General features: G+C 48.2%; 1 protein-coding gene across 1 annotated transcript in view; it reads right to left on the reverse strand.

Moving 5' to 3' along the window:
- Positions 1 to 20,541, reverse strand: part of PTPRN2 (protein tyrosine phosphatase receptor type N2) — a gene marked incomplete at its 5' end in the record, with an annotated part of 710,841 nt that overhangs the window by 445,319 nt on the left and 244,981 nt on the right. Inside the window, 2 exons of the mRNA XM_082632697.1 lie at positions 11,839 to 12,001; positions 19,655 to 19,757. Coding sequence (XP_082488823.1) covers positions 11,839 to 12,001; positions 19,655 to 19,757 — 266 coding nt within the window. The remainder of the gene's footprint in view (positions 1 to 11,838; positions 12,002 to 19,654; positions 19,758 to 20,541) is intronic.

Genomic DNA, 20,541 nt, shown 5'->3' on the forward strand with positions numbered 1-20,541 from the left:
GCCAAATTCCTTTTGATGACGGAAAATTATTCTGATTAAGGACAGAGCATATTTTGGTTCCTTCATTCCTCAGCTGGTGAACATCTGGGCTGTTTCCATTTTTGGGCCATTATGAATAACGCTGCTGTGAACCTTCGTGCACAAGTCTCTGTGTGGACCTACGTTTTCATGTCTCCCGGGCACGTGCCTGGGAGTGGGGTGCCGGGCAGTGGTCAGCTCTGCATGAACTGTCCAGGAGCCGCCAAAACGTGTTCCCGCGTGGCTGCACCACTATCACCGTGCCAGCAGCGTGTGAGGGCTCCACTTCTCCACTTACTATTTTTTATTTTATATTACAGCTGTCTTCCTTTGACACAGCCGTGCAGTGGTGAGGACGCTGGTGAGTGATGCTGAGCCCCTTCTCACGTGCTCGTGCCTTCTGTGGGGAACGTCTGCCCAACCCCTGTGCCTGCACTGGTGTGTACTGTTAGCTCCACAGAGCAGCTTCCCCCGCGACTGACTCTCTCCTTTGTCTGATGGTTTTTACTTCACTCCAGCTCCTGTCTTTACCGATCACTTAAATCCCTTTTACATCCATGCAATCCTTTTAACAGCGATATTCTAGCCGGTGAAGCTGCCAGGGCCTCTTGCTTTACAGATGATGTCGAATCCATGGCCGTTCCCTCAGCCTCCACTCACCTTCCCTCCTCACTCGTTTAGTAAACGTTCCCCAGACATGATCTCACCACAGTTTTCCCCACCAGACAACACGAGGCCCCGTCTCCTCACGTCTGGGACAGCTGTAGAAACGTTAGACATCTCAGTGTTCTACCTCTGACGGTGGCACCATCAGGACTTCGTAGACACAGTGATTTCCCACTTGGAGATTACTCAGGGCTGCTTTCATGGTTTTTCTCTGGGTGCAGGGACCATAAACTTTTAAAATCTTGCCCGTTCATATTTTCTACATGCACCTCCCTTGGGGCACAAATCAGTGTTTAGTCAGTGGGTACATACTTGGGGATCTAGTTAAGATGTGCAGCCATCACTGAATTTAAAACAGTGGTTCAGACTCCCAAATCTATTTTAAAAATATTTGCGTTCAGCCTTGCAGGATAGATTTTCACGTAGCAAGCCTGAAGCAGGAAACTGGGGTTGACATGGGTGCTACTTTCCTTACTCACATATGAGCTTGGGAAAGTCACCTGACTTCTTGACACTCGGTTTTCTTCTGTCAAAGGAGATTGGCCATTATCTCTAAGCTTGTTTTTAGTTCTAAATGATGTGATTTTAGTTGTCATCCAAATTGTATAATTTTTGTTCAAGTGCTGGCTGAAATCAACTGCTTTTCCTTTAGAAGAGAAAAAGTAAGATTCATGACAGACAGAGAGAGAGAGAGAGAGAGAGAGAGAGAGAGAGAGAGAGAGAGGATGCCTCCACAACAAATAGCCCCTCCAGCAGTTTTGCACAAATTGGGTGTAAGTGTCAATCTTAAGTTCAGCCTGAACTTCCGCGGAGAAAGGCTGTCTCTGAACACCTGGTCGGGCCCCAGCGCTGGGGGCTGGGACGGCCTCCGAGAGCCTCATTACGGTGCCACGAGCACAGACCCTCTTTGCTGCGAATGCACCTTCTACTCAAAGGGCCTTTCATTATAGTCGAGTGGAGAGCTCGGGGGGTGGACACAGCAGGCTGCACGCAGCGCAGACAATCAGTGCTGAGTGTGATCCGTGCAGTGGACCAGGGTAAACAATCTGTGTGAGGTCTTTTATGCTCTGAACCAAATTAAGGTGAAGAGGGAAAAAGAATATTTCAGTAGGCAGACTGCAAAAGTAATAATAATAAAAAAAAACTTCAGTTTTCACAGGTGACCCCAGGTCCTCTGAGAGTGGGAGAGCTTACCGCGGCCCCGGGTGAGGGTGCCCAGGTCACCCAGAGCCTGGAGGCGGGGGGAGCAGCGAGGAAGGTATCCTCTCGGTTGCTTCCTCTTTGAGGCTTCCTAGCCGGACGGAGTGGGCAGGTAGAGGGAGCCGGACTCTGGGCAAGGCCGCCGGGCTTGGATCTCACCTCTGCTGAGTGACCTTTGCCTTGACGAGTTATTTAGCCTCTACGTCACCTGTAAACTGGGGATGATGGTTGTAGCACCTGGCACAGAAGCGCTAGTAACCCCTACTTACTAGTGGCTTTTTACCGCTAGCCTACTAACAGCTAGTGGCTGTCACTCACTTGCCCGTCTCACACCCGCATCTCCTTTAGAGCAGGGGGGACCTGAGCACCAGCCCTGAGGGAGCCATCCAAGTGGACTCTGTTCCACTTTCACCTCTGAGTCTAACATTCTACAACTCATTCTCAAACCCCTATTCTGAAGATGTTTTAAACCTCAGTTCAACAAACCTATGATGTCAGATTTCCTAAGATAACGCTGAATAATCGTTATGACTGCAGTTGCCCAAATCTGGAGATTAGCAACCTTTGACAAGCATGAGAACTGGCCAATTTCCAGCACATGGTACAGCCACTTCTGGCACGTTAACCCTTCACACTATGTGTCATACAAATCTAGTCTGGGTGTCGTTGGTGTGGTCTGCGTCGTGGGTGTGGAGCAGCTCAGAACTGCTGCCAACCTTCCTGGGACGAGATTCCTCAGCCCATCGTGCTCCACACGAGATGGCGCAGGTCCACTCCCTGCACATCCCACAAGGGTCTGCGGAGTAAACCAAGGGGACAGGAGGCTCGGCTGGGAGACTGGCCCAGTCCCGTCAGCACAGCTCTGCAGAACCTTCGTAACTTTCTAACCTCTTTGAGCTCCACTTCTGCTCCTACAAAACGGGGTGGGGGGGATCCTTTTTTTCTTGAAGCAGTTGTATTAGGGAGAGTGTAGGTACCTAGTTCAGCACGTGGCAGAGGAGGCACTGGATACATGGTTGTCAGCACCAGCATCGTTGCTACCACGCGTCGCCACCACCGGCAGCGTCACAGCCACTGCTGCTGCCGTGTGCTGAGCTCTGGACCTCATTCTACGTTCTCCGGGGGAAGAAGGCCTCAAACGTGGACCTGTCTTCAAACAGCCTGCAGACTGAAGTGGGAGTTAAGTCACAGACATTAGTAACTATAGTGGAAAGTATATTAGAGAGGTTTGGTGAGATGGAGTTTGGAAGGAAGGGATCATCATCGGCCGGGGAAATCAGGGCAGCTTCCCGGAGCCAGATGACACACTTGCTAGGGCCACAACTTGCATCGCATCCCCTGCCTGCGTGGCTCCCAGCCGTGCCAGGGCCTGGGTCCTAGAGCTGAAAGTCGGGGCCCCTTCCTCTCGTGGAGATACACCTGCCCAGTCCCAGATTGCACAATTATGAGTTCAGACTGCAGGCCCTCAGAGTCCCACTTGCCAGCAAACACTGAGTGGATGAGACTTTTGTCTATACACTCGTCACTCGTGCTCATCAAATATTCTCTTGTGCCAAGGATCCAGAACAAATTAGGAAACCCAAATTGAGCCATCTTTTGACCACATAGCAAACATGTCCTCCGGTTTGTCTCACAGCCCGAAGGCAGCGTTGACAAGCACATTGATCAAGACACACTTGCTGCCGGCGTGGCAGAGCACACAGCGGTGGGGCTGTCCACAGGCTTCCTAATGAGACGGCCCCATGATGCCGTGGGAGGCGGCAAGGTTGGGGAGCTGGGGGTGGGTCTCAGCAACCCTCGCCTCCGCTCATTAATGGAGAGTTGGGGTTAGCCTGCTCTGCCTGTCTGGGCTCGGGCCGTAGAGGGGAATTCTGGCAAACTGTCCTGTCTCTCTCTTCCCAACAGTGGGAAGGTTGTCAGTACTCAGTCCTGTTCAGGCTCCAAGCTACCCGCCCACATTCAGGGGCAGTAGATTGGAGGTGTCATTCTTACTGACAGCACTGTCCCCGGGACAAACACTTCTGCATTCAGAGGAGCCTCACACTGGTCTACCTTTGACCATGACCGCTACGCTATCTGCTGCTCAGATACAGAACTATCAATTAGAAAAATCAGTCCCCAGTTTCTAGAGTTCACAAAATCTGAGGTTGAAGAGGTGTTAAGTTCTAAACCACAGGATCAATGAGTTTTGCAGAAAGTTGACAGCGGTACAAAGCGTGGATGTTAAGTTATGGATATCTGCAAATGATGCTCCATTATGTAGCTTGGAACTAGTCTACAGAGACGGCTGGTGACAGGCAGCGCATGCTGGTTCTCGTCTCCCCTTGGCACTGCCTTCTTGCTCCACCACCTCTGCTTCACCGTGTGCTCCTCTCGCTTTGCATTTTGTCCTTTGCAGCAGCTGCACCCCACACCCTCATGCCCGCAAGCAGAAGGCAAAGGGAATGGACTGAAGCCGAGTCGTAGTCCACTTTTCTGTCCACCCTGGGTGAGCACGAGGCATGGGGTTACAGGTCAGCTGCCTGCAATGTCCACCTGGAGGACCTGAGGACAATGATCACAACGTGGGTGGTGTGTTCTGAGTGCCAGTGCCAGGCCGTTCTTTGGCTTCACGTGTGTTTACTTCTTTCTAACCCTCTCGACAGACATGACGTTTTGGTGTCTGCAGACCCCTCCTGTTGTGGGTAAGGAGACCGGGTCTCTGGTGAGTAGGAGCACAGCTGGGTCTGGCCCCAGGCCTGGCTCCAGGCGGTGCCACAGAGACGCAGGCCCATCCTGCAGGCTGGCTGACGGGGAATGCAGAGCTGTGCTCAGCTGGGTTCCAAGAAGGCAACTCGGGGACCTTCTTTTTGGCTTCAAATACAAACATGAAAAAGTTGAACAAGAATTCCAGGCCCCTGATTTCAGCTCTACCACCAATTAAGCATCTGAAAGTGAACATTTCACTCCATCTTTTTCAGCCTCGGTTTCCCTCTGTAAACAGAGGTGTCACGTCTATAGAACAGTTTGGGGGAAATTGCCACCTTAGCACTGCTGAGTCTTCCCACACATGATCACGGTGTGTATCTCCACGAATGTAGGTCTTCTTTAATTACTCTCCTCAATGTTTTAAAATTTTCAATGTTTAAAGCCTTACACATATTTTTGTTAGATTATGTCTAGTTGTTTCATAATATTTGATGCTATTACAAATGATATTTTTATAATTCCAATACCTAACTGTTGCTGGTATATAGAAATACAATTGATTTCTGTATATTTACTCTGCATTCCACAGCATTTCCACACTCACTTATTCGTCTTAGTAGCTTTTTTGTAGATTCCACCAAATTTTCTACAAAGATGATCATGTAATCTGGATGCCTTTTATTTCTTTTTCTTGCTTTATTGCACGAGCTAGGCCCTCCAGGGCAGTGTTGCACAGAAGAGGTAAAAGCAGACATCCTTGTGGAATTCCAGATCTGAAGTAGAAAGCATTCAGTCTTCGTCATTCAGTATGGTGTTAGCTGTAGGTCTCTATCATGATGTTGGCTTTTGTCAAGTGCTTTTTCTTTTGAGACTATCATATAGCTTTTCTCTTCCTTGTTAATATGGTAAGTTGTACTGATTAATTTTTAGATGTAACCAGCCCTGCATTTCTGGAATAAATCTCCCTTGATCATGATGTATTATTATTTTTTTATATTGTTGGATTTGATTTGCCTAGAAATTTTGTTTCTGTATTTCTGAGATAATCATCTGTTTTTTTCACTCCTTTTAATATCTTTCTCTGTATGATTTTGATCCTTTGACATTGTTGAGACTTACTTATGGCTCACCATATGATCCATCTTGGGAAATACTCTATGTGTACTTGAAAATAATGTGTATTCAGCAGTTTTTAGGAGTATCATTCTATAAATATCAATTAGGTTAAGTAAGTTGGTTGATGGTGTTGTTCAAATCTTCTATATCCTTACTGATATTTAATCTGTTTGTATAATCAATTACTGAGAGAGGAAAGTTGAAATCTCTAAAAATGATTGTGGACTTGTACATTTCTCTTTAATAGTTTCATATTTTTGCTTTATGTATTTGAGGCTCTGACATTAGGTTCATAAAAAGATTTCTATGTCATCTTAATGAACTGACCATTTACTCATTATAAAAGTCTCTATATCTAATAATACTATTTGTCTTGAAGTGTACTTTGATTAATATCAATATAGTCACACCAGTTTTCTTATCTTTAGAGATTCCATTGTGTATATTTTCCATACTTTTGCTTTCAACCTATATATGTCTTTCTATTTCATGTGCTTTGGCTTTAGTAGAATATAGTTGAAGCTTGTTTTTTATTTTTATTCAGATTGAACATCTCTGCTTGTTATTTGAAGGGCTTAATCTATTTGTATTTAATATAATTATTGATATGGATGGACTTAATTCTACTTTCTTGATATTTGCTTTATATTCAACCCATCTGATCTTTCTTCCTCTCTTCCTCCTTGCTTTCCTTCCTTTGTATAAATGAAGCATTTTTAGCATTCCATTTTATCTCTGAATTGACCTTCAGTTATACCTATTTTTTTAAATGGTTGCTGTAAAAATTATAATGTGTCTAATTTATCACAGTCTACCTTCAAAATCATATCACAGAACTTCACAAATCAATGAAAAGTTACAACAGTATAATTACAGTATTCCTACCTACTCTTTGTGGTCCTGTTGTCATGTATTTTTCTTCCACGTAAGCTAAAAACTCCACAATACATTTTTATTATTGTGCTTTCAATATCCAATAGCTTTTATCCAAAAATTTATATATTTTATGTGTGTGTATCTTTTATATTTACGTGCAAATTTACCATTTCCAGTTCTTTTCATCCCCTTTGTAGATATTGGCTTCTATATGATATCATTTTTCTTTAAGCTAAAGAACTTCTTTTAGCATTTCTGGAGTATGAGTCTTCCAGACACAGATTCTTCCTGTTTCACCTACAGTTTTGAACAATACAGAAGTCTAAATTTACAGGATTTGTTTGGTCTTTTCTTCCTTTTCAGTACTTTAAAGATGTCCTTCCATTGTTTTATGGTCTCCTAATGAGAAGTAAGACTTCATTCTTATAATCATTCCCCTAGATGTAAGGGGTCTTTTTTCCCCTGAGCATACCTTTAAGATTTCCTCGTTATCTTTGGTTTTCCCCAATTTGATTATGATATGCCTAGATTTGTATTTATCTTGCTTGAGGTTCACTAAGCTTCTCGGATCTATGTTTTGATAAGTTTTGTCAATTTTGGAAAAACCTCAGCCATTATTTCTTTAAATATTTCTTCTGCTTCATTCTCTTTCTCTTTCCCTTCTAGGATTCCAATTATACTTGTGTTAGAGTTATTTGAAATTGCACCATGTATCTTGGATGTTTTGTTCCATTTTGCACTTTTTTACAATATAATCTTTTTTAAAATAAATTTATTTATTTATTTTATTTTTGACTGCATTGGGTCTTCATTGCTGAGTGCGGGCTTTCTCTAGCTGTGGCAAGCAGGGGCTACTCTTCATTGTGGTGTGCAGGCTTCTCATTGCAGTGGCTTCTCTTGTTGCGGAGCACGGGCTCTAGGTGCGCAGGTTTCAGTAGTTGTGGCACACAGGCTCGGTAGTTGTGGCACATGGGCTTAGTTGCACCGCAGCATGTGGGATCTTCCCGGACCAGGGCTCGAACCTATGTCCCCTGCATTGGCAGGCAGATTCTTAACCACTGCGCCACCAAGGAAGCCCTACAATATGTTCTTTTTGTTTCACTGTTGATCATTTCTATTGAGCTTACTTGAAATTCACTGATTCTTCCCTCTACTGTGTCTAGTCTATCATTAAGCTCCTCAAATGAATTCTTTACTTCTGATCTTATTACTTTAATTTCCAGCATTTCCATTTGGTTCTTCTTTACTGTTTCCATCTCTCTGCTACAATTTTCCACTTGTTCGTTTATGCTTTTTCACCTTTCCCACTCAATCCTTTAACGTATTTATCCTAATTATTAAGATATCCTTTTCCAATAATCCCAATGAATGACTCATACCTGGATCTTCTCCTATCGACTCTTTACTCTCTTGACCAAGAGTGACATTTTCTTGTTCCTTCATGTGTCTCCCAATTTTTTATTGTATGCTGGAAATTTTGTTTAAGAGTAATGGAGGGCTTCCCCGGTGGCGCAGTGGTTGAGAATCTGCCTGCTAATGCAGGGGACACAGGTTCGAGCCCTGGTCTGGGAAGATCCCACATGCCGTGGAGCAACTAAGCCCGTGTGCCACAACTACTGAGCCTGTGCGTCAGGAGCCTGTGCTCCGCAACAAGAGAGGCCGCGATAGTGAGAGGCCCACGCACCGCGATGAAGATTGGCCCCCACTTGCCACAACTAGAGAAAGCCCTCGCACAGAAACAAAGACCCAACACAGCAAAAATTAATTAATTAATTAACTCCTACCCCCAACATCACACACACAAAAAGTTTAAAAAAAAAAAAAAAAAAGAGTAATGGAGAATGAAGTAAATGATATTTAACCCTAGAAAGCGGAATGTCCCTTCTTTTCTCAGTCTGCTGATGTGGCGGCTGAGTCCATGAAATCTGTCATTGAAGTTGGTGTGGATTCTGTTGCAGAGGCAGTCAGATTCGGTCACTACTGACTACCGTAATGTTGAGGGCAGGACTGGGGCCTTTTCTTCAGCAGGGCTCAGATCCAAGCCCCAGTGCGGCTCTGAGGATCTCTTCATGCTTTGCAGACAGCTGCCGGTTTTCTGAACCAGGGGAGCTCTCTCTGATTCACAGCCCAGTACCGTTGTGAGTTGCTGAAGACATCTTTTCCTGGCTTTCTGCATGCTATTCACAGATCTTCCTCCACCATGCAGCCTCATCCCAACCCTTCGGAGGGCTGAGGTGTGCTCAGAAAGGCCTGGAGTTCCTTGGAAGGACATCTCTCGGTCCTTGTCCCCTTCTCCCACCCTCCAGTGTCCCATCTCCAGTACTCGGTGCTCTGGGCAGCCTGCCTCTGGACTCTACCCTCACATCAGTCTCCACTGCCAACAGTCCTTAAAACCTAGGCTGCCTTCTTCCTCTCCCCACTGTGGTTCCTGCCTGTGAGAAGGCAGCTGTGGTCTTTTCTCCCCTAGAACGAGCTCATCACTTTCTGAATTTAGTTCATTCAGGTTTCTTTGTACCCTAGCTTTCTGGGTTTTGCTTTTGTTTTTTAAGGCTATGGTTTAGTAACTCACTTGTCTTATTCCTGCTGTCGGGGTAGAGACTGGGGTGACCTCTTGACATTCTGTACTTTGAGCTCATCTGAACATCTTCAACTGCTGACTTCTGGCTGTTCTTCCAACGCCCAGCCCCTGGGAAGCCCTTGACCCCACGTGCCCGTCTGGTTCAAGTTCAGCCTTCCCTCCACTACAGCGCCTGCTCTGTTTTTAAATGTATCTTTGTGTCTCCCTCATTCAGTGAGATTGTAAAATCCTAGAGTGTAGGAATGTAAAATCCCAGCACCTAGCAGTTTCCTGCACGATAAAAATGCATAAAACAAGGATTCCAAATAAATCAGTTAATTCATGGTATTGCCAAATGATGAATTTCGGTTTAAACCTCCTCCAAAGCATAGAATAAACTGGGACCTACAATGTTTTCTGTAGTGAACCAGCCCTACTGTGGTTGATAAAAGTGGGAGCTGGTTTCCACCACTAACAACGCAGAAGCAGCAACTGCACTGATTTGGTGATGCTAAGAGCACAACTGTGCATCAGGGCTTGGGGCTGGGCGGTTCTAGGAGGAGTGTGGTTTTACTCCCTCTGCTTCTGTCAGGAAGTAATTAGTACTAAACCTCTAAAGATGATAAGTCCACAGCATTTCTCTGTCTATGACAGTTAGATTTTTGATGACACATACATAGAAAAGATGATTCATAAAATAATGCATTGCAAATTGGTTGCACCTTGAAAGATCATCAGTGTAGAAAGCTTACATTTCCACCTGAAATATTTCATCAACCGAGAGCGGAGGGGATCAGAAAACACTGCCCAAATCCCTGGCGAAAGTCTGCACGAAGAGCTTCTTGTGCCTTATCCTGTCTCAGTTTATTAGAGGGATGATGAAGAGCCTCCTCCTCATTTACACCCTCTGAACAGAGAAAGTAATGAGTTCTAGGTTTTCATGCATTTTTAAATATTGAGAAGCATCTATCTTAACACAGGATAAAAATACCTAAGCCAAAATGCCACCAAGTGCTCATTTTCGAATAATCCTTGTGACTGTCATGCTGAAACAGCTGTGTAGTGAGATGACCACAGAATTCATTATTCAAACTGGACATTTCTGAGGGGGAAAAGGCTTGTTAGTAATTTTGACGGGGCAGCAGGCACAAGCCGGCACGGTCCAGCTGGACCACGAGCTGTGGTCATTCCACTGGGTGGGAGTTTTAAAGATTACGGAGGGCACACTTGATGGGCGGTGGCCGTTGCTGACGGAACACTGGACAAGAGCAGGGACAGCCATTTTGTTTCCCCATCGCTGTTTCCTGAAAGGGCGAGCAGGTCGGGATGTGATCACTCCTCTCCGAGGCAGCCCAGTGCCCGAGGGGACAGCTCTGGGAGGAATGAACGGTCCTGGCGAAGACAGCAGTCACCTTTCTCCTCCAGTGGGGAAGGCGCCTGGAGAACACGCCCAGGGCTGGGCCCACCGCGTGCACGAGTCAGGGCTGGAAAGGCTCTGTGCTAAGTTGCCCGGATCAGCGTGAGGGCCCGAGAGCAGCTGGAAGGGCAGCACGTCTGCCCCTGGAGCCGCGTCAGCTGCTCACCTGCGTCGCCACAGCACCTCCCGGAGGCTCAAAGACCCCACCGTCAACAAGTCCCTACAGTTGCTGCAGCTTATTCCTAATTCCCGCGTCTCGCGGGCGCGGACAGCAGGCGAGCGTGGCGGAGAGTCAGGGGGCCACTCAGGCCCCTCCAGCTGACTTCAGGCCACTCCTGGTCCAGGGAGCTAACCGAGCTCGGCCAGCCCGCAGGGCCAGCACGTGTGTGCCGCCCCACGTCCAGCCCAGAGCTGGCTGACGTGACAGCAGAGTGAGTGATGGCGTGGCCCAAACCGCCCCCCGGGGTCCCAGGGCCGCGCCGCCTGGGGATGAATCTGGGGGGGTGAGAGGAGCAAAGCGTCCCGGGCTTTCATCCGTCTTCCAGCACGGCATCAGGCTTAGCAAGAAAAATGGGTCAAATTCCATTGGCAGAACTAACCTTCCGCAGAAAGAAGCGTGAGTGTGGGTGCCAAACACCCAACGTGCCCAGAGCACCTGGACTTCCATGCTTTCCCCAAAGTCCACCCTCAAGATGCATGAGGGCCTCTGGCTCTGGACACCACTTCTAGACCCGTCTCTTCTAGGCTAGTCAAAAGCTGGCAGCTCTGGTTTAACCGGTTGTCATAAAAGCACGCATACTTCCCCATCTAGAAAGTTACGAGATTGCTCATCGTTTCTATAAACTGTTCTTTTCAACGGGCTTCGAGTCCTGGATGGCTCTAGAGCAGACTGGCCTTGGTACAGAATGAACCTGCACGGAGGACCTGACAGCTGGCACACACAGGGCACCCCCGAGGGCAGGCTGCGTAAGGAGAGCTGCCCTGGGACACAGGACCTCAGTGCCGACACCAGGACGGTCTCGGGCAACCAGGATGGCTGCTCACCCTGTGCCCACCGACTTCCTGCTGTCCTGCCTCACAGTGGACCCTGCAGCCAGGTCCCGGGTCCAGGCGGTAAGCGCAGGTCCTCCCGAAAGGGTGGAGATGCACCTCGTCCCTCCCCAGCACCCCCGCAAGCCCGAGACACAGGAGAAAAGCCCAGCGATGCCACAGCCATAGGAAACGTTCCCTGTGTGTGCCCGGAGGAAGCCCCCAGCAGGGGCAGACACACCCCAGACCAGAGAGGGGCTCTGAGGGTCACCTGGGCCGGCGGCCTGTCTGGCTGCAGCCGGGGGAGCACATCAGGGATGGCGGCGGCCTGGGACAGGGCCTCCAGGTAGGGCAGGTAGCGCTGAAGGGCCTCGGCCAGCACGTCGCCCTCCAGGCTGAGGCTCTGCTTGTCCTGGACACTCTGCTTTGAGCTCCTGCAAAGCAAAAGGAAAGCGTAAGCCAGTCCACGGGGCGTGGCGTTGATTCCGCTGACAGACGCTGCCACAGTGAGGGAGGGTGGCCGCAGGGACCACGTGGGGACCCAGGCGTCAGGGCAGGTGGTGAGAGCCTGGCCCCCACTGCCCTCACCAACTGCAGCTGGAAACTCTCATGCGCCCCCTGAGCCTGGCGGCTAGACACCATGCGGACTTGGTGAGTGACCCTGAGAACAGGGTCAGCCCTAAAGTATGTTCTCAAGAACCGCCCCCGACCACCCAGGACAGGAGACAAACTAGAATGTGGGAAACAGCTGGCACCTACTCAAACCCAACAAGAATCTGAGTGGCAGAGAGGTTTCCTCAGTGTGGGCAGGGGCAACTGGAGAGCCCTGGTCCTACCATCCACTTGCTCTGGGACCCCAGCATCTCAGCCAGCGCCCCCCATGTGCAGAGGAATGGGGTAGGGACACACTGCGTGAGGGGGTCGTGCTCACGACGGCACATCCCGACTCCCGGAAGCTGTGACCGCATGGGATTCCGTGGCACGGCGCGGCGGGGGGCAGAGCGGGTGGCATCAGCTTGCTACTCAGCTGACCCTAAGGTGGGGGGCCCTCCCGGTACCCCAGTGTGACCACGAGGTCCTTAGAAGAGGAAGAGGGGGTGGAGGGCTGGTGTCACAGTGATGTCATGAGAAAGACCTGCAGCTGTGAAGGGTGGGGCCCGAGGACCGCAAAAGGCAGGAAGCGATCCCGAGAGGCTGCTCAGAAGAAGGGACCTTGTTCCCGTGGGTTTCTCTTGTTCATTGCTCTGCCCAGAATCTGCACGGAGACTAAGTCACCGTCGGCACTGAAAACAGTGTCCACCGAAAGAACAAGCTTGGAAACACCTGGTAGGCTCTGGGGTGACACCGAGTTAGCTTGACAACTGTAGCCTTTCCCACCGCTGACCTCTCAGATGGCACTTTTCCAGCGTTAGGAAAAGCGTCTCTGTGACTAAAATCGTTTATCACTGGGAGTGAACTTTGGAAAACAAACTGATTATTGTGGTGAATGGCAGTGATGCAGATTATGGACTTACTTGGAAAAAACATGTCTTGTTTTCTTTTTCTTTTAAGAAAATGCACTTTTTAAATTATATAAAACACAGTACTCAGTCCCTGTCAAATGCTTTGACAACCACAGAAACTGTGGGGAAAGAGCTGGACTACACACGACCTCAAGTTGTGCTCTGTGCCGGGGCTCAATAAACGTGCGGTGATTTGTGAATCATAAATAACTGCACACAAGTGCTCCCTGATGTTTACATACAATGGACGTGGGGTTTTCTCACCTCCTGAACTCATCTGATCCTCATGTAAGTAAATATGGGGTTTTAAGTTTGTTTTATTTTCTATTAACTGCCGGAAGTGCCCTAGATGTGAACAAGAACATCCCAGACCACCAGAACAGGCAGAGCTGACACGCCGTTGACGTGTGGTTTCGGCACGTGGGAAGGACAAGGAGGCATTCGCCGTTTTCTTCGTTTATTCCCGTCCTTTCTCTGATTTTGTATTGGGAGAGACATGGCTTTTGATCTTCACTTTTATTTACAAATGTACCAAATGTGATAAAAGCCACGATAATTGTAGAAAAGGAGGTGTTCTGACGTGCAGAAGTGGACGTCCTGCGGCTCCCCGGCCTGGATGGGGTGGGGTAGGTGGGGATGGAAAGGCCGTAAGCACGGGCGGAGGGACAGAGGACGCGTGCAGCCTGCGGCTACCTGCAGCCTGGGAGCTGAGAGCAGGGCCGCGTCCAGCACAGCGGGGCTGGGTGCCTGTTCGGCCACTGCCTCTCGCTGTAGCCGGAAGACAGCCCACGGCCTATGCCCGGAGGGGGCCACCCGGCCTGCCCAGGTCACCTCAGAAGATGTGCGCCAGCCCCGGGCCCGGGAGCCTCAGGGCTCCGGAACCTCTGTTACTGTGGCTGCCCGGCCTCTACTCCACTGCACACCGGAGCCCATGTCCCGCGCAGCTCAGGACCCAAGCGAGACGAGCTCCCTGGGCGCCCCAGGTCAGGATCCCGATGGACTTGGGTCTGCAGCCCCGCTGGCCTGGTGTCGTCTCAGACGACAACCTGAGGAAGAAGAATCATCGCCCCATCGTCCAGCTGAGGGGACCAAGCCCTGGTGCATCACTGGGTCACGTGGCGAGGCCAGCTCTGGTTGCACCCAGAAACCAGACAAATAAAACCGAGCTTCCTTCCCAGTCGGGGATCTAGGGTCAGCGGCCCCGTCCACACTCACTCCTCATGGGGACAGGACGTCGTGGCCTCTTCAGGTCCAGGACAGCCTCCTGTCTCCCAGGCTGATCCGGGCACCCTGCTGCAGTCCAACAGTGAGAACAGTGCAAGTGACCTCCATCCTGATGGCAACGAGGTGTCTGCAGTGACCGAGGGTGGGGTCACCACGAGTGCGCGCCTGCATGCGTGTCTATGAGGGTACGTCTGTGTGCATCTGTGTGTCTGTGCATGTCTGCATGTATGTGTATGTGTGTGTGTCTATATGTGCCTGGGTGTGTATATGTATTTGTGTGTATCGATGTGCATATGTGTCTGTGTGCATCTGTGTGTGCCTATGTGTGTTGCAGATGTTGGGTGAGGCTGTGTTACTACAAATAAAGTGCCTGTTTGCTAACAACCATATCCACTTTCAGGCACCAGGAAACAATGTTTTAAGTATTTTATATCCAAACATGACAATCTGTTCCTTGTATGTGGGTCTTTACTGTGATTTAGGGGACGTACTGGGGTTTCAGGCGGGTGTGGACCTCTTCGTAGATTTCCCACTTGGAGTAAATGGAGCACAGGCTCCCGGCTAGTGCTTCCACGTAGAAAGTCTCATTTTCAAGAACAGGTCACTAATGTTAGGGGTTTGATATCTGTACGTATTTCATAAAAGCTGGGACTTACAGAAAATCTTCACATTTGTGTTTAATTATTGCGAATGATAAAACTGTCCTGTTTTTATTTCTGATGCCTTTTCAAGTTACACTGGCTCAGACTTAATAGGCATATAAATGATCAGGAGCTGCATGGTTCTTTGCATCTCAAATCACGGCTACAGCTTCCTTGACCATTTTTTAATGGATGAAATTTCATGTTCTGTGTGTAATGTAACTGAAGTCAATTTACTTTTCTGGTACTTTATCTATTTTTCTCACTAATTGCTAATCAATGCAGATAGAACCACCTCATAAATGTGTCTTTAAATTGTCTTATTCATCTTCCCTGTGTGTCCGCTGCCGGAGGATTGTTTGTGACACTGTAATATGTTACAGCCACGAAGAGAGCGCCCATCTCTTTGTGTGCGACACTGTAGCAGTTAGCTCCCAGATTGACTTTTGCCCTGTCATTCGGCTTGAAGTAGGTCAAAACCTTCTAAGTGTACATTTTCTACCTCAAAAGACTAAGAATGTAGCCCCTACACGTCGGTCTCCACTGGTCCCTTTCCCACTTCCTCACACTGACCTTCAGGCTCCAATAACACGGGATGCTTTAAGTTGTCACCCAATGTGCTCAGGGAAAAAAAAATCCAAATTCTAAACAGAATCTTTGCAAAGAGCACGAGTGACCTGGTTCTCACCCCTTTCTCCATAATCCCAACCTTGTCTAGTGATCACTTCGGTGCCATTTTAATTTTCACGGCTCAGTCAAGTCCTCCATAACACTGCTGCCCACCCCCCCATCCGTCCCGGCCATCAGGGGCCTCAGCGGAGGGTGTCCCCGGGCTCCCGGCGTCTGTCCCTCCCGCAGCATCCACGACACGGCTCTGCCTCCCCCGGCTCTCAGGCAGGCTTGCTCTGTTCCCCCCAAGACTGGGGCTGGGCGTGCTGACACCACACTCTGAGCTCACTGCTACCTCCTGAATGTGTCACTGGTTTGGGGCCAGCTCCGTAATCTCTTTTAAGGTCACCTGTCCTGTCCCAAGATTGCTGACTGTGGATAGTGACACATCTACAGGGTACAGAAAGCTCTGGAAGCACCCTGTGGAATGAAGGTCAGGCAGGATCCTTGGTCGGTGTGGTCTCCCACGTAATAAGGAAAAGTGTCACAAGACCCTTCATTCCTTCCTTCCTTCCTTCCTTCCTTCTTTAGTCAACAGCTCTGGGCCGGACACCCACCTGTACACGGCATGTGCCAGGCGGCAGGGATGTGCTGGGAAGGGAGTGGGGGGTCCGAAGGTGGGATTCCTCCATTAATAGTGACTCAGACCTGTCACTTCAAAAACTGCCTGGAAAGCCTAAAGGGGATGGCCGCGGACGGAATTTGAAGTAAGATACATAGTTACAAACACTAAAGATGATGAAAGTAAACCAGTCACAGGCCAGAGACGGAAAGAAAGAAAGCAGAGAGATCAGGGGTCTCTGGCCAGAGGGGCTGTAAAAAATGCCACCTGATATTGTTTATAAATGCTGCATGCAAAATCAGAGACTCCAAAGGGCAGAATTTTAAAGGATTAATTAGACAGCAAAACAGAGAGAACACAGGAATAGTGACACCGATTTTAGAAAAGTGGGATCAAGACAAAAAGCACTAAAGATGATGAAGTCTCCATTTAAAAACGGCAGCAGGTGTGATGATCCACAGTGAAGAAGAAATGCTGTGAGTGTGTATGGGCTGAACGTCAGAACCCAAAGTGTGTAAAGCAAGATATGTTAAAAATGGAAGGAAAATTTATGGAAATAGTTTTTGTCTGAGAAATTTCCATAAATAAAAATATAAATAAGGATATTTGATTGTGAGTAATATAATTTATATGTAATTATAAATTTTATATATGATTATAAACTATATATAAAAATCTGTACTCTGTAAATAGTGGATACAATAGTTTTTTGAAGTAGCCGTTGAAAATTAATAAAAGTGTGGTATAAACTAGGCCACAAAGAGAACCCCAAATTTCTAAAAAGTAAAAACTGAACATGTCACATTCTCTAACTAAAATGCAATAAAACTAGACACTGATTTAAAGTCTAAAAACAAGAGCACATAAATATGAACAAAGGAAAGAGCCTACACTTACTGCTCCCAAAGGATATAAAATTACAATTACAGATAATTTAGAACAAAAGCAAATGAGCCCATCAACATTACAGGATGATGCCAAAACCACGCTCACAGGCAAATGCATAGCCTTAAGTGATTTCACTGCTTTTCAACAATGAATAAATAAAAATAAGAACAAAACTTTCAGCTCAAGAAGTTTCATAAAAACAATAAATCTAAGAATGGCAGAAAGAGAAAAGTCCAAGAGATAATTATTTTTTTAAATTGTGTTAAAAGGGTAAAGAGAAAAATCAATGGCAAAGGTGTGATAATTACACATACGGTGAATGATTTTTTTAAATTATAATACAGTACTGTGACTCACACTAAGTTAACAAATTTGGAAATCCCTATGAAAAGAATAATAGTTCTCTGCAAAAATGTAAAAACCTGTGAGCATATTTCACCAATAATCTCGGAAGACAATGGAAGTGTTATGAGATTTACCTACAAAGAAAGATCATTTAAAAATGTATACCAGGCAGCAGACAATTTCAACACTAAAGAAAGTTTTGCAGAAGGTTTCTGAAAAGAAGGAAAACTATTACATGTGTATCATGACGATCCTATAACCTTGACAAAAGCTGAGGAAGAAGAGGGTGGGTGACCAGGATTCCCGTCACCAGGCAGAGACCCCATAGGACACACAGCATCTCCAAATGGGACGTCCGGCAGTTTAATAAAGGAACTGTTCGCAAAGACAGAGCAGGACCAAGAGGACCAACAGGCTAACAGTGTAGAAGGGCTGGGTCTATGGGAGGGAGGAGTTAAAGGGTCACAGCGGGGGTCCAAGCAGCCATGACCTTGGCAGAGCCATGGGTGTGATGCCTTCCCGCCCTCCGAGCCAGGGGTGCACCACGGCCAAACCCACCCAGCCCAAGGCCAAGGACCTGCTGGTGCCGCCCAGGAAGCCCATCTCTCCGGGGCAGAGCAGGCGAGGGGGGAGGGAATTAACACCCTCAAGGAAGAAATCAGAACTCCCACCTCGAGAGGGCTATGAGCTCCCTTTCTGCTGGCAACTGTACCTCATGCCATCTACGGAACAGACCAGAAAGCTACTTCTATAAAATACAGTACGTGAAGAGTTACTAGCCTTAAATATAAAGACTATGCAGAAAGAAACCAAGCAGAAAAATACAAAAAATACTTTGTATATGGACAAAGATCATGCACAGGAAATCCATACAGAGAATTCCAATCTCTACATATGTGTATTTTAAAACTTTTAATCTCACTTGTAATCTAAAAAAGCGAAGTAACCGTTTTTCATTAACAAATGGACAATTATTTTAAATGACAATATTAACGCTGGTAAGAACGTGGTGACCTAGGTGTCTGTCCGTGGTCTCACCATGTCTGATTTCTCAGGGCTGTTCTCTCTGGAAATACTCTTTCCCTGACGACTGTCTGGCCTTTCTGCCATACTTACTGACTGTCTAGACTACGTAGAGTTGTTCCTGCTTGGTCTTCCCAATTCTCCTATCCCTCTGCCCTTTGGCCTCCTCAGTGGAGTTCAAGGTTGTCTGGGACAGTGCACCCCACTCAGGTGCATCTTCACCAGGAGGGAAGGAGCAGCGGGCAGTGCTGAAATGCCCAAATGTCACTGAAAGACCAGCATGAAGAGTCTGAACTCACCCGGAGGAAAATGGAAATTCAGGATAGCTTGACTTTGGTTTTTGTGTTTTGTTTTTACAGAACAGACTGCAGTGGCACATTCTCCTTGTTAAAGCTCAGTATACCAGCAAGAAAGACAAAGGACAGCTCCGACCCTCAAGAAACTCACGGTCTGGCCAGTGAGAGAGCCGCCGCGGTGAATATGTTTTCACGTTTGGTGCATTTAATCCTGCAGGACCCGGTGGCTTAGCTGCTCCCTCGGCTCGGCAGCATGGGCAGGAAGGCAGACAGCTGATGTTTCTGTCACTGAGATTATTTTAACTGAGGCTACGGACAGAGAAAACTCACCCTCTGAGGGAAGAGCGGGCTTCCAAGCGAAGCCTGGGGGGAAGGTCGTCTCCCTGTTGTATAAACGCCGGCTCGGGGTCCAGGCGGCCCGCGCCCGGCGCTCTGTCTGTGGACCGAGTCCTCACCTGCCGGGGTCTGTGTCCCCCCTGCACGAGTGGGCAAGGCGTCTGCACCTCCGCACGAGTGCAGAGAGGACGAGATGGCATGAATCCAGCTCACACGGGCTGCCGTGCTTGGGGAACGGCACGCCTTTCACGGTTTCATGTGCTTTTTGTACTAAAGTGAACGTCACTTCTTACGGGGAAGTGAGTTCTGACTCCTCTGCTTTCCACCAAGGCTCTGAAGACGCAGAGCTTCCGAGGGTCTCGGGAAGGCAGGGAGGACCTCTGGGCACGTCTGCTGGTGAGGACGGCCCCTTGTGGGCGGGTCGCTCCATACAGCCTTCCCCGGGGCGGGGCCAGGACCCCGTGGGGAGTGGGAGTCCCTGCTGCTCCTTAGGGAATGTCTACACAGAAAGACAGGGTCCTTTGCTGCGTGAAACAAGGAAAAGGGCTGGTGGATGCTGGCGTGGCCGCCAGCGAGGAGCCGTAAAGCAAATCCACTTTACCTGGCTGGGCTGGAGGCCTCCGGGCGTCGCGGGGAGGTCTGGGGAAGGCTGGCGAGCTCTCGCGCCACCACGTGCTGGGTGTAGTCATCCTGCCACGTGAGACCTGCGGGGAGAGTTGCAGGGACTGCATTAACGACATGGAAGTCGAGCCAGAGCTCCCGTTTCCGTCTCTGAGCAACTGCTGCTGTTCCAGGTGTTCTCCCACCATGTCATCCGTCGGGCGAGGTCCCGCCCACTGCAGTTTATTACGAGATCTTCTCCTTACAGAAATTCCAGCCCTCTGCAGCCCCTCCACCTGAAATGCAGTGGGTGCTTTGCTGTATGCAGGGGCCGGCTGCTGCAGGGCAGGGGCGTGCGCCGCCATTAGAAGAGAGGCTCCAAGTCAAAGGTGCAAACTCTTCTACCTGGAAAGGTCTGGTCACAGCAAAGACATTCCTCACCCAGAAGCGCGCCTAGTGGCCGCCACTCAGCGCCACTCTGCCCGCTGGCTGTCACCGCGTCCTGGCGATTTGTTCTTCGCAACCCCGCCCTGCTTAAGAGCCACACGTTTGAAGTGAAATAAGGGCTATTGTTACTGTGAAAGCAATTATCACGGGGCTTAATGTACTGTATCTGGGAGCCAATTACATTATATTTATACTCAAATGTTATGACAAAGAGCTTTATAATAAGGGCGAAGTAGTTATGAAGGCAAAATCCATGTGATTATGCATTAATTACATGCACTGCAGATCACATGATAATTATGCTCAGAATTACCAAATAACCCCTAAGAATAATTATTATGCAATTTGTACATTTTAGATCTTATGGTAACACTTTAGCACTTAGATCTACCCCATGCAATTATCCGTAATTATCTAATCACTAAATATCATGTAATTACA

The sequence above is a fragment of the Mesoplodon mirus genome (genome assembly GCF_964341445.2).
Source record: "Mesoplodon mirus genome assembly, chromosome: 9".
NCBI classification, from domain to species: domain Eukaryota; kingdom Metazoa; phylum Chordata; class Mammalia; order Artiodactyla; family Ziphiidae; genus Mesoplodon; species Mesoplodon mirus.